Raw genomic sequence first — 14,295 nt, forward strand, 5'->3', positions numbered from 1 at the left:
TAATAATAAATTAAAGTAAAGTTCGTTCTAATGACATTTAGATAAATAAAATATAATAAAAAACAACAACAACAACTGGTAAATCGCAATATTACCAAGAAGATTATTTTGTAGATATTTTTATTCATACACCAACCAGATATAAATAAATAAATAAACAAATAAGGAGAAAATAACACAAAAATACGCAGAAACAACACAGCGAATAAAAAAAATTAACATATATAAAAAAATTATATATATATTATACATTATATACATACAAGAAACAAACAAAGAAAAAAAACATTGGTTTGAAAATTGAACGAAAAGCAAATAAAAATAAATAAATATAATAACAAACAAGACAAAAAAAAATAAATAAATAAAAGAAGCGTGTGATGTATACTCGAAATAAAATAAAGAAATAATAAAAATGAAAAATGCAGTGACAAATTACTTGATTGTGTTTCATTTCCTTTTGATTATAAGCTCATTTCCGCGCTGTTACTCCCGCAACTTCGCATCTTTTCCTTTTGTCTGCAGCTAAAAGAGATGTAAACGACCGCCAACGCGCATTTACTTAAGGTTTTTAAATAAATTATGATTCTTTATTTTAAAAAGAAAAACAATGGCGAAGATTTTCCATTCTCCCTCCTTTCAAACAACCGACATGCTGCTGTTTAAAAACAAAAAAAAATAAAATAGAAAAAAACGAACAACTTTTGCAGGCAAAAAATGAAGAAAAATCGTAAGTTGGTTCTTGATGCTCCCCAACCTTGCAAAATATACAAAATAAGTTGACGTTTCTACTTAAAAACATCGAGAAATTCATCGTTGAGACAAAAAAAAAGTTAAATAAATGCATAGGTTTGTACGTGAAAAGTTTGCGAGCGCAAGCATTTCTACTTCTTCTTATATTTTTATCTTCGTCGACTTCGTGTTAAGACAGAAAAATATATAATGTGAGGAAATATCTCATAAAAAAGTATGAATTTTTAAATAATTGATGAGCTGGCACCATATGGCGGAAAATGATTTGAAGAAAATCTTACTTTTTTTTCTCTTGTTGCAATTCTCGTACATTAGCTCCTCGTATTTCTCGGGGAAAATATGCGAAAATAATAACAGTAGAAAAAAATGCAATTTTCTCGGAAAAGCGGAAGAAAATTAGTCACAAAATTTTTTATAAAAAAAAAAATATTTTTTTTATTGACCCAAACCTAATAAAAAAAAATAATAAATGGGATGTGACACGTTTCCATCAAAAAATTATGATTTGCAATTTACATGTGTACGAGCGGCGGCGCGGCATATCGGAAAAAAGTCAACTGTGCATGAAAAACCTCAATTTAAATTGAAATTACCTCGATAAAATTTAATTCACCAGAAAACATGAATAAATTGGACGTTCAACGATTTTTTTTACATTGATCAGTTTTATAAAAAAAAAATACTTTTTTTTTATTTTAAAAACCACCAAAATTTGTATAAATTGTTGTTGTGACACACGGAGTCACAATGAAATACGCAGAGAAAAATTATCGTATCAACATTATTCACGGAGTGATCACAAAATAATTAAATATATACAAAATGTGAAAAAAAATCGCTGTATACTGTATTTTATGAAATTCAGGATGATAGTTTTTACCTATCGAATCCAGTTAAAAAAATTTGGGGAAAAATGATTGAATTTAAAATAATGAGACAAAAGGTTGAAATAAATTTATCTAATTGAGTGAATTAAATTAATATTTCTTTTTATCATTTTCTTTATATTTTTAATTTTAATTTTAGAATTTTTCGTTTAAAAACGATTTTAGCTGGATTTTTAATATTTTTAAACTTTAACAATGCTTTTTATTAAAAATTAAAAAAATTTTAAAATAAATATATTAAAAAAATATTAAGAAATATTAACATAAAAAATTAAAAATAAATTTTAAAAGAATTAAAATTATAAAATAGTATTTAAAAGTGAATAAAAAAAAATATTAATAAAATTTTAATCAGTTCATTATTAATTTTTATTTAAATTAAATTTTATTAATAAAAATATTTAATAAATTATTTAAATATTTAATTTTTTATAAATAAAAAATAATAAAAAAAATTAGTATTTTAATTTTATTTAATTTTCTATTAAATTTTATTAATATTTTAATGTTAATGAAAATTCATAAAAATTAAAAAAATGAAAATTAATTAAAATTTTAATATTAATTTTAAAAAATAATTTTTTAATATTTAAGTATTTTTAATATCAAATTATTAAAAAATTTTTAAACTGAAATACCTAATTCTATTAAATTTTATTAAATAAATTTAATACTTTAATGTTAATAAAAACTTATAAAAATTAATAAAATACTAAAAAATTCATTAATTATAATTTCAATATTAATTTTAAAAATTAAATTTTTAATATTTTATTATTTTTAATATTTTTTTTTTAAATATTCTGAAAAGGAAAAATTAATTAAAAAATTTTTACAACTGGGCAAGTAGAAAAAAAAACTTTTTGTGAAAACAACAGAGACGACACACACGTGATTGGTGTCAGAGTCAGATTTTTTAAATGTTTTTCTGTTAATTGTTGTGTTGTCTCTGTACATTTTTTTTATTTATTATTAAATTTAATTTATAAATATGAAAATTTGCTCTTGGCAAATAGTGTCCTGCTTTCTGTGTGTGTGTGTGTGTGTTTGTGTACGATAAACCGAACTGCAAATGAAAAAGCAATAAATAAAATCAAACTAAAATAACAATTTATCAGAAGCCATTTTTTAATACCTCTCATCTGTGTATCGCTGTATCGCAATAATATGTGCCACCCATAAAAAAAGCCAAACTTCATTTTATTGCAAACAGTTTCGATATGTGAAAAAATAAATATATACACGTGTCGCGTATAATAAAATGACTCTTTTTTCTGTGTGTGTGCGAGTCGTACGAAAGTGCAATATAAAGTTTATTGTCTGGCAACCAGCATTTTAACTGTCTTTTTGCTTATATTTATGGCATGTATTTTGGTCTATGCTCCCTCCGAGCTGATGCTATTTATTGCTCCGTACACAAAGAAGAACAAAAAAAAAGTAATGGCTCACATAGAGACATAAAAGGAGCTTTTATTTATTTTCGCTTCATCAACAGTTTCGACAATAAAGCAAGCTCTCGGTTTGTATGACGTACGTTCAATAGCCGAAAAAAGAGTGATAAGTGAAATTTTTTCGTGCGCCTTCGCATCTAACCACTGATGCAGAGGCTGATGCCGAAATTGATACCTTTTTTATGGCTTGGAAATTTTAAAACTCTTTATTAACGGAATTTAAACGAAAAACATAAAAATGTAGAAATTTTAGAAAATTGGGTGTAAAATTTAAATTGAGCGTATTTTTATTGATTTTTTAATTAAAAGTGTAAGGTGAGTCAATTATACCTTTAAACTTTAAAATTTTTCACAAATTAATTTTGTTAAAAATTTAATATAGGTAGGTATCAAATATTTTAAATATTGAGTAAAAATATATTTAAAAAAATAAATATTTCGTTAAAAAAATTAAGAAATATTTTTATTTATTTTTTTATAATTTAATTAGACTCAAAACAAAAAAATGTACTTCCAAATGCCGATCAATCCAAAAAATTTTTTCATGAAATTTTTATTTTTGATTAATTCATATTTATTTATTTTAATTTACTTTTTTATTTTTATTTAATTTTTTTAATTTTATTATTATTTTTTTTTTGGTTAAAATTTAAAAAAAATATAAAATCATCAAGCAAAAATTAATATTTATAATTAAAAAATTAAATAACATTTTTTAATTATTAATTAATTTAAATTATTAATACGATTTAAATAATTAAATAATAAATAATATTCATAATAAGTAATTCCCATAAAAATCTTTTTCGTAAATAAAAATTTCTAATATAATTTTGAAAAAAATTATTTGAAAAAAAAATATTTTATACTCAAATTAAATAAAAATAATTATTATTTTAGTCAAAAAAAAAATTATTTTTTTCAAAATAAAAAATAAAATTAAAAATTAATCAATAAATTTATTATTTTTTATTTATTTTAATTTTTTAAAATTATTAAATTTTTTTAAATTTATTTTTTAATAAATTTATTTATTATTTTTATTAATTTATAAAATAACATATAAAATATTAATTAAAACAAATAAATAATTCAAATAAAAATTTTAAATATATTTTTTTAATCCAAAAAAACGAAACATTCATTTCAAACTGACAATGTCACACACACACCAAAAAAAACTTCAAATCCAAAATTCAATTTAATGAATGAATGAACTGAAAACCCATCGAGAGATAGAAAACAAACACACAAAAAAATAGTCGTCCCCAAAATTCTCTTCAGAGATCAAATTTTTAATTTAGCTCTGCATTGTTTTAATTTTCCAACAAAATTAATGTTTGTTCAAGTCTTCATTTTATTTTATTTTATTTAATTTTACACATTAATAACATCACCCGAACATGTCGTCGTAGTCCATAAAGTTAAAAAAGCTTAAATATAGTCAACAGTATTAAATAACACACGAGAGAGTTGTGTGTGTTTTTAAAATTTGATGATTCCCGGACAATATTTGTCAATTAAACTTTGATAATAAGGCCATAGTTCATCAATATTTGGCACCTTTGCACTCTTCGTGTACAAGTCGTAGCGACTGCAAAAGTTTGAAATGTTTAATCAGTAAAGCATTTAAGTGTGTGTGAGTCGAGAAGAAAGTTTGTCTTACTTAAAAATCAACACCCATTTTTTAATTTCTTCGTCCTCAGGTGCGGAAAAGTGCTGGTAGTCGCCCGACGAATGCCACGGATAGAAGGAGTGATAACGTATAATGTTGCAGGCGATATCTGGCAACGTTGATTTATTGTGCTTTAAAACTCTGTACATGTATTCGTCGTGACCCCAAGACATAATTAAATTTTGTATGCCGCAGTTTGGCTCGTACATCCCGTATTTTGTACTTTTTTTTTTGTTGTTGATGATGTTGTGTGTTGAAAAGTTGGAAAATAAAAAGTAAGTTTACCTCAGCCATTAATTTCTTTTGTCTACACATAAAAAAAAAGATGAAATTACTTACTTATATTTTGGATTTTCTCCGTCGTCGTTGCCATCGAAGCTATCGTTCCGGTACACGATGTTGTCGGACCACAAGCAACCAACCGGGAATGTATCTCCTACCACAGACCATTGTTCCTCGCCGTAAAATGCCATAATTTTGCCCAAATCGTGAATTAAAGCTGTCAAATGGAGCCAATCTAATTCGGGAAATTCGTCTCGTGCACGTTCTGCCGCTTGGAATGCATGGATTATGTTCGGTAAGTCGATATCGGGATCGGATTCGTCGACGAGTTCATTGAGTTTTTCGAGACCTTCGCGAATTGTGCCTTCCCAATGATCAAATGAGAGCCATTCATCATGTCGACCTATTTTTGAAAAAAAAATTTTTTTTTAGTTGAAGGTCAAATTTCAGCAAATGCGGAAATTAATTTAGGTGAGAGATAAACTTTTGACACACATTCAAATCTATGTTGATTTTTTTTAATTAAAAACGTGAAAAAGTTTAAAAATAATATTAAGAGAAGTATGATTAAAATTTTTTTGCCTAAAATAATTTTTAAAATAATTTCTTATAAATTATTTAAAAATTAATTAATTAAAAATAAAAAATAATTAAATAATTAATTAAAATTTAATTAAAATTTTGAATTTATTTTTTTAATTAATTTGTTTTTAAATTTAATTTTAATTTTAATAAAATAATTTTAAATTATATTTTTATTTATTTTATTATTTTTATTTTAAGTAATTATTTTATTTTTAAGTATTAAAATCAAAATCAAAAAAAAATAATTTTTATTAAAATACGTTAGATAATTAATATATAAATATTCTTTTAAAAACAATGATTGAATTAAAAATAAAAATAAATTTTATTTAAAAAAAAAATATTTTTTGAATAAAAATCTTTTAAAATTCATTAAAAATTAATTTTAAAAAAATTCAGTCGGTATGTTTAAAATTATAAAATTATTAAAAAAAATTCTTGAGAACTCAAAAAAATTTATTCTAATTTTTTAAAGTACTAAAAATAAATAAATAAAATAAAATTAATTTAAACTTTTTTCAAAATCTTTAAAAATAAATTTAAAATTACTTTAAATTTAGTTTTGCATGTTAAAAATTATTCAAAAGAATAAAAAATTCAGATTTTGTGTAAAATTTATTATTTTTTCTCTTTCCATAAATCCAGACCGGATTATCAGGCACTGAGAAAAACATAAAATTTTTTCATTAAAAACTTCACCTTTGGGAGAGAAAACAAAGTTGCATAACCCAATTTTTATTTTCTTTCCGTACTCCATACATAAATTGATTTTGAAAAATAAACAAATTAAAAAGTCTCTTCACAAACAAGGTCGTTTTGATAAGCTGATAACAATTTATGGCGTTAGATTATCTATCTACCCGGGCTCTTTCCGTTGCACACTCCATAAAAAAATATAACTGGAGATTATTTTCAATCAATCTCCCCATATCTCACTTGGAATGACGTGCGTTTCGAAGCCAAGCCTTTAATCTCCCATAAACAAGTGTATTTGTTTACCGTCAGATTGACGTGCGTCGAAAACACTCACTCCGCTAAAACTGTTTTTTTTTTTGCTTTTTTGCCAACTTACTCTTCACAAAGTCCACCGTTTGATTTTTATGCATGAGGCGGTAAGTCCGGCGAACACGCTCTTTTATCGGATCATTTTCATCCACCGAATAATCACGGAATTTGGATAATTCTTTGTCAGCAAAAAGCGGTTCCGGACGAAGAAGTTCTGATGGATCCAATAAATGGGGATGTTCTTCTAAAATTATTCGCATTCTTTATTTTTTTTTCGTTCGTGATAAATTTAATTTTTTGCGGATTTGGTTTTTTTTTATTTATATTTTTTTTTTTGAGGAATCTGTAACGGGCAAAATTTAATTTTGAACTGAACGTAATTTATTTTGTTAATCAACATTTATACATTTCATCGTTTTCTTATTTTGATGTGCTCGTGCTTTATGTGTACGTCATTTATTACATTTTGATGATGATAATAAGTCGTTGCTTGTCGACATCTAATGTACCGATAGTGATTATGAAGCTCGAGTTTTTTGTTTTATTGTTCGATCACGTAAAAAAAGAGAATTTAAAGTCAACTTTTAAACTTAAATAATTTTTAAAAAAAATATAAAAATATTTAACTTTACAAAATTGTATTTTTAATTATTTAAATTATTTTAAATATATTTATTTAATAAATTTATTTTTTAAGTATTTTATTCAAAATATATTTATTTATTTTTTGCGTTAAAAATAATTTTTTTTTTAAATTAATTAATGCAAAATTATCCGAAAATGTTGAAAATTACAAATTATTTGAAAATTATGAAAAAAAAATAATATTAAAAAATTCAGTAAATTATTTTTCTTTTATAAGCTTATATAAAATTATTATTTTAATAAATATAATAATTAAGTATTTTAATAAATTTAAACTAAAATTAAATTAAATTTGATATTTATTAAATAATTATTTTTTAATTTTTTTTTATTTAAAAAAATGATTTTTTCATAAAAATTTATTTTTTTTTTCATACAAATTTAAAATTTAAAAAATTATTTTAAATTAAAAATTAAATATTTTTTTTTAAATTTTTATAACAAAAAATTAATTAAAAATTATTAATATGAAAAAAAAAATTTTATAAAAAAAATATTTAATAAAAATAAACCTAAATATTTTTAATTGTTAAAATTTATTATTTTTTTTATTTAATTTTTTTTATTACAAAAATATTTTAAACAAAAATTTTACTTAAAAATGAAAAAAAAATGCATTTGAAAATTTTTAAATTTAAAGCTCGAAGCTCGAGTTTTAAAAATTTCGAGCTTTAAAATTCATTATGCTTCCTACCTTACATACATTCAATATTTTACGTGTTATCAATTATTTACACAAGTGTTTTCCGCATTTTCACGAAGACGTGTCGCTGACACACGGTGCAAGGGGGTAACTAACTGTTTGCAAATTTGTCATTAATGACTCAGCACTTCCATCGCACGGAAAGGAATTTAAATTAGTTTAAATATTTTGATTTTTTTAATAAGATTTCTTTCCCTTTTTTTGTTGCCTGTAAATCCGATATCATTAATTTTAATCAAACTTCTATTGTGCGCAAAGTAAAAATTTTCGTCTTCTCCGTAAAAGCCCGAACAAAGTTTAATCAACTCATTTTTTTTTTTTAAATATCAAATTATTGTCACCATTTAACAAATTAGCGTATTATTCGTTGTTTCCGTCGGTTTTTTACCAATTAATTGGGAAACGTCGTCGTTGTTGGTGATACCAGTCAGGCATGACATTTATTGTTTCAATATTAAGGAAAAACTTCCGTTCGAATAATTCACAATGCGAACGTCGACGACAACGACGACGCGAAACGAAGAACAATGAATTTTGCGAATATTACAGAAAGTCATCGAAAAATAAAATTATCAATTTTTGAGCAATTTTTCGGCAAAGACAGTCAATAAAACTTCCGTTAATGAAGTTTTTCGGGAGTAATTCAGAAATATTTGTAACCCAATTAGCAATTTCTCGTGAATGATTAATTTCATTTGTGTGATATGAATGTCATAACAAATGATAATAATTTTTTTTAATGAATTTCGCTACTGTGAATGACGGTCGGTAAACTTGAAAAATTAAAAATATTTACAATGAATTTGCGAAATTTCTGGTGCACGTGGTACGTCTGATGGACTAAAACGTGATTTCGATCTCGTTATTTATGCTTATTATTTTTACAAGTTAATGAGAAGTGTGTAAGTTTCGTGATAACGTTAACGGGTCAAAGAAATTACTGAATGCTAATTAATGAATGTTGTGAATTTTTGCAGCGGAATAAATAAAAGCGACGATGGATGACAAATGATGACAAAAATTGATGTTTTGGCTATATTGTGACGATTGTGAGTAGTATTTATTTGTTATTTATGATGTATAATTTTGAATTAAAAGTTCAAAGTCCGATTATTTTTTGATGCGAAAATTGTTGAAATAAATTTAAATAAAGGATTTTTAATTCAAATAAAAAATTTTGTGATTTAAAAAAACTTATGAATAAATAAATATCGTTCAAATGCTGCACATTATTTTAAAAAATAAATTTCATATTCCTTATAATTGTCAGAAAATTGTAAAAATTATTTATATATTTTTTTAATTTAATCAATTTAAAAATTAATTAATAATTTAATAAAAAATAATTTTTTTTAAAAAATAATTGATAAAAAAATTTTTAAATAAAATTATTTAAGATTTATATTTAAATATTAATTTTTATAATAAAATTTAAATTTATTAAATTAAAAATTATTAATTAAAACATAAAATTATTAATTAAAATAAAAATTTATTAAAAATTTTAAAAATTAATAAAAAATATTTTTATTTTTCTATAGAAATGATCTCAAAATTCTTATAATTTTTTTGATAACAAAATTTTTAATAATTAATTAAAATGTTTTAATTTTTTAAGATTTATTTAGAATTTTTAAATATAAAATTATTTTTATAAATAAAAAAAATTTAATTAATTTTAAATTTAAAAAAAAAAAATTTAAAAAATGAAATATTTTTTTTTAATTTTTAAAACATAAAATTATAAAAATAAAATAAAAAATTATTATTACCTAATAATATATAAATTAATTATTAAAAATTAATAAAAAAAAATTTTAATTTTCTATCGAAATAATTTTAAAATTTTTATAATTATTTTCATAATAAAATTTTTAATAAAAATAATTTAATAATTTTGTTAAAAAAATATTTTTTAAGCTAAATTTTTAAATTAAAACTCCTTCAAAATACAATGAAAATATTCCTTTTTGCAAAATCTTCTTACAATATAAATTTTATAATTTTTTCCCTTCAGTTACCAAGAAGCAATTTTCTTTTATTTTTCTTTTTATGCACAAGAAAAAAAAAGAAATTGTAATCAGAAGAAAAATAAAAGGTACTGCAAATGACCTTTACTCTTCTATTTTTGTTCCTAAATGATTCCATCCTTTGAGCAGAAAAAAAGCAAAAACTTTGAAAGCGCATAGAAAATTTTCCATAGTTTTTCTCCTTAATAACCTTATCATCGTGAAAGATCTTAATTACCTGAGGCCACAAAAGTCATTTACAGCTTTTGATTACGAACAAAGCTTCTCATCTCTTTTGTGGCGCGCGATAATCTTTTAATAACGAAACCTGTGTAGGTAGAGAGACTATTTATTTATCAAAAATCATTAAAATGTAACCAAACACCGCCATCGCCATGCTGTGCGAAAAAAACAATGACATTCATTACGAAGATAAACTATTTCATCAAGTATACGGCAATCTATTAATATTTAGCCGCATTAATAATGTTGCTTTTATTGTTGTTGCCGAGCATCACTCTATTAGATTATCCTCCATTATTATTATAAAATTGCCAGTTTGTATGAAGCTTCCATGCATATTTGCCTGTTTATCAAAATTTTAATAATAATCGGTGCATTGTAACTTGTTGTTGGTATTTTGAGTGCAGCAACAGCAGCAGCAGCCGACTTCGTGCCTTGTAATATTTTGTATACCGAAACTATACTAACAAAAAATAAATAAAACTAATGCACCAAAATTTTTGTTGAATACATAAAATAAATTTAATTTTGCTCTTTTTGAAACAATACGTTCGGGAATAATAGATTAGGACAATGTTTATTTATTTATTCATTTTATATAAATTTTCGGGTGTTTTTTCATTGTTTCTCTCGCACACTCTCTTGAACGTATTTGTAGCAGGGTTCAAAATACTTTCTGTCAAAAAAGCTTTTGCTTAAGTAAAAGTCAAAATTAAGTTGACCTTTGACTTAAAAATCAAAAGTAAAAGCTAATTTACTTTTACTTAAGTCATAGTTTTAATTCAATTAAGTCAAAATTAAAAACTTTATTTTTTCCAAAAATTTAAATTTTTTCGAATTTCGAACAAATTTCTTGAAAAAATTGAAATTTTTGGAAAAAAGCTTTTATTTTTGACTTATTTGACTTAAAAATTTTACTTTAAAAAAACAGTCAATTAAAAAAAAATATTAGTCAAAAAGTCAAGTTATTCAAAAATAAAAGCTTTTTTTTCCAAATATTTCAATTTTTTCAAGAAATTTGTTCGAAGTTCGAAAAATTTTAATTTTTGGAACTTAATTTTGACTTTTACTTAAGCAAAAGCATTTAGTTTTTTAAAAAGTTTTTTCGACCCTGCTTTGTTGTTGTTGCTGTTGGATTAGATTGAAATCATGTATTTTATGTTTGTGGGCCTTGAGAGAAACGAGAATCATGTTTATATAAAATTGCTTTTTTTATTTCTTTATATTTGCGTTTAATTCTTCGCCTGGAGAATGTCTTACGCCCGCCCCATTTTAATATAATTAACACATTTTAGGAAAGTCTGAAAACCTGATTACCATTGTGAGTTGCTATTGTTTTATTAAAATTTATATAATTTTGTGTGTAAAATATAAATATATTGGAGAAAATAAATTGCACTTGAGAGTATTATATGGCAGAAAAATAAAATATATGTAAGGAGAGATAAGTAGAACAATGGTGAACTTGCTATTGTTCTGACTTTTTGATGTCATGTTTTTCTGAATATTTTACTTTTAAATGTCTTGTTTCTTTTGCTCCTCACCAAGCGACGCACGGAGACAATGGCAATAACAATAATAATAATAATAACGTACGACATATAAGTTTTTTTTAGGGCGAAACGATTACAAAATTTGCCTCAAATGGGTCCCCGAAGCAATATGGACAGCCTATGTGACGAAATGGAGACGAAGGAGTAGCAAAAAGCGATTCTTATTTTATCTTAACAATTGTTTATGGTGATGTGATTTCTGAAACAACATCATTGTGCTTGTTATAATTTTATTTTATGACACATAATGCGATAGTTTTGAATACATTTTCGTGTGCCAAAAAGTTTTCGGGTAAATAACACTCGAGATAGTTGCGACTCGTGGCGTCGTAAAACAACTTACAAACGGATGATGGAAATTTAAACACACATAAAAGACAAGAGTTTTCCTGTAATTTGTCCCATGTCACGACGACAACCAGCGACGATGACGACGACGACGACGTGCGTAGATGAAAGATAAATCAAAAACTTTTCATCCCCTGCGTGTTTCCGTTAATTTACATGATTAATCAAAAAGCGGGATTTCATAAAAGCATAATAATAATATTTTCTTTTTTTTTTGTAAAAGCACTTAAACTCGTACTGATTGTGAACCCTCTTTTTATTATTCGTTTAATATGATTTTATTTAGAATTACCACTTTGCACTGCTCTTGACATCTCCTTAAATTTTTATAAATGTCAAAACATAACGAACACACGCATAAAAAAGCCATCGATAAATGTATATTGAACGCGTTATGTGCTGCTGCTGCTGTTCCGGGGATGTTTAATAAAACTAATAACGGAGACAAATTGACATCATCAAGTTTCAAGTACTTTTCAAGTGTATGCGAAAGAGAGAGGAAAGTGTTGCAGTTGACGCGTATCTACACGGGAAAAAAAGAACTCGACATTATGTGAAATAACTTGTCATTAAAATGTTCAACATGACATAGCTGGAGATTCGAAAAAAATTGTACAAGGAAAAAAACCATGTATGACGACAACGATGTTCAATTGTCTCGAATACACGAAAAAAAAATACTGATAAAAATTGTATCCCATTTAACTTGATTCACGACGTAATATAGTTTTGGATGGATCAGATACACACACAAAAAAACGAAGATAAGTAAAATAAAATAAGTTTATGCAAGAGTTTTGAATGTACTTTTTTTTTCTTTTCGATTTGTAGGGAAAATGTAGAACGATATCAAACAACATTATTTTGTACCATTTTCCAAACCGATGATATCAATAAAAGTAAAACACAGTTGTGAGCAAACGTTCGATTTACTTGTTTCTTGTATCGGTAGGAATTTTCGTCAGAGGCAATGTTAGTTTTTTGTGCATGAGATGTGTAGGAGAGTTTGACATAGATTCAGATGAGAAAAAGACACAATCTCACTCACTCTAAATTGTCGACATACTTGATCAAGGATAAACTAAAATAATGTGCATTGGAAAAAAATTGCCACAAAGACTTGATGTTTTGGAATTTTTACGTGAGCGCATTTTTTTTAATGAACATTTGAAGTACTTCTTTTACTTCAGTTAGAATTTTCAACTAAGTATAAATTTTCTTAATTTTATGAAAATATTTAAAAACTTCGAATAAAAGCAATCTTTCAGGTTTTGAAAAACTATGCTTAAGTTCATATCTTATAAGCTGCTTAAAAACTTATGTTTAATTTGAGTTCATCGAAATCGATACTGAACCCGAACAAATTGTTTAAATGTCTTAGTTATGGAAAGTCGATAATTGTCGGAAAAAATTTTTGGAAAGAAATACTTGTTTAATATATTTTCAGTCCTTCAGCTGGTCCAACATTTAAGTAAGATAGTTAAATTTACTTTTGTTTCGCTTCTTTTGTAGAAATGAATGAAAACTTCTCGCCGAATACAAATATTTTTAAATTTTAAAGCTGTGACGTATGATTGATTTGTTGATTCTTTAGAGCTTCTTTCTAACTGACTCTTTGTTAAGCTAACAAGAATAATACTTGCTCACAATATATATTTTAGAAAATTGGTTGGCGTACACAGTGTTTTTGCAGCTTTGTAACGTGTTATAAAAATTGCTTGCATTTAACTTGTTTATCAATGGCAGTCTTCTTCTCATAGAAAGCAGCGAATTTGGTTGGGTTTATATCACAGAATGTCTTTCATTGTTTGGATGTTCTTAAGATTCTGCCTCTGACAGCATAGTTTCCTCAGCTCAATGTTAGCTTTTAGAATCAAATATAGTTAAATTCTCTGTGGTCTTACATTTGAAACTTTTGTCAAAAAAATTCTTCAACCTATAAAATAAAATATATATTAGTTCAAATTCAGTTCAAACTTATATTCTTACCTTAGTTTTGACATGATACTCTTTAAATAGGTCCTCGGACAGACAATCCAGTTCATCCCTTAAATTTTTTTTTGAATGCCACAAAACGTTTCTTCTGAAAGCGCACCACACAAAGCCATGAGATGAAATAGACAAGCCAACATTCAACGTCATTACATTTCTATAGA

General features: G+C 24.5%; 1 protein-coding gene across 1 annotated transcript; it reads right to left on the bottom strand.

Annotated features, from left to right (window-relative positions):
• Positions 1–4,254: 4,254 nt before the first annotated feature.
• LOC134828506 (inositol oxygenase) lies at positions 4,255–7,010 on the bottom strand. The gene is made up of 4 exons (XM_063841489.1): positions 6,706–7,010; positions 5,106–5,451; positions 4,758–4,988; positions 4,255–4,685 (listed from the first exon to the last, which is right to left on the bottom strand). Exons 1-4 carry the CDS (start codon positions 6,896–6,898, stop codon positions 4,577–4,579), a joined length of 879 nt encoding a protein of 292 aa, XP_063697559.1. The 5' UTR covers positions 6,899–7,010; the 3' UTR covers positions 4,255–4,576.
• Positions 7,011–14,295: the final 7,285 nt, after the last annotated feature.

The sequence above is a fragment of the Culicoides brevitarsis genome, chromosome 1 (assembly GCF_036172545.1).
Source record: "Culicoides brevitarsis isolate CSIRO-B50_1 chromosome 1, AGI_CSIRO_Cbre_v1, whole genome shotgun sequence".
In the NCBI taxonomy this organism is placed as follows: domain Eukaryota; kingdom Metazoa; phylum Arthropoda; class Insecta; order Diptera; family Ceratopogonidae; genus Culicoides; species Culicoides brevitarsis.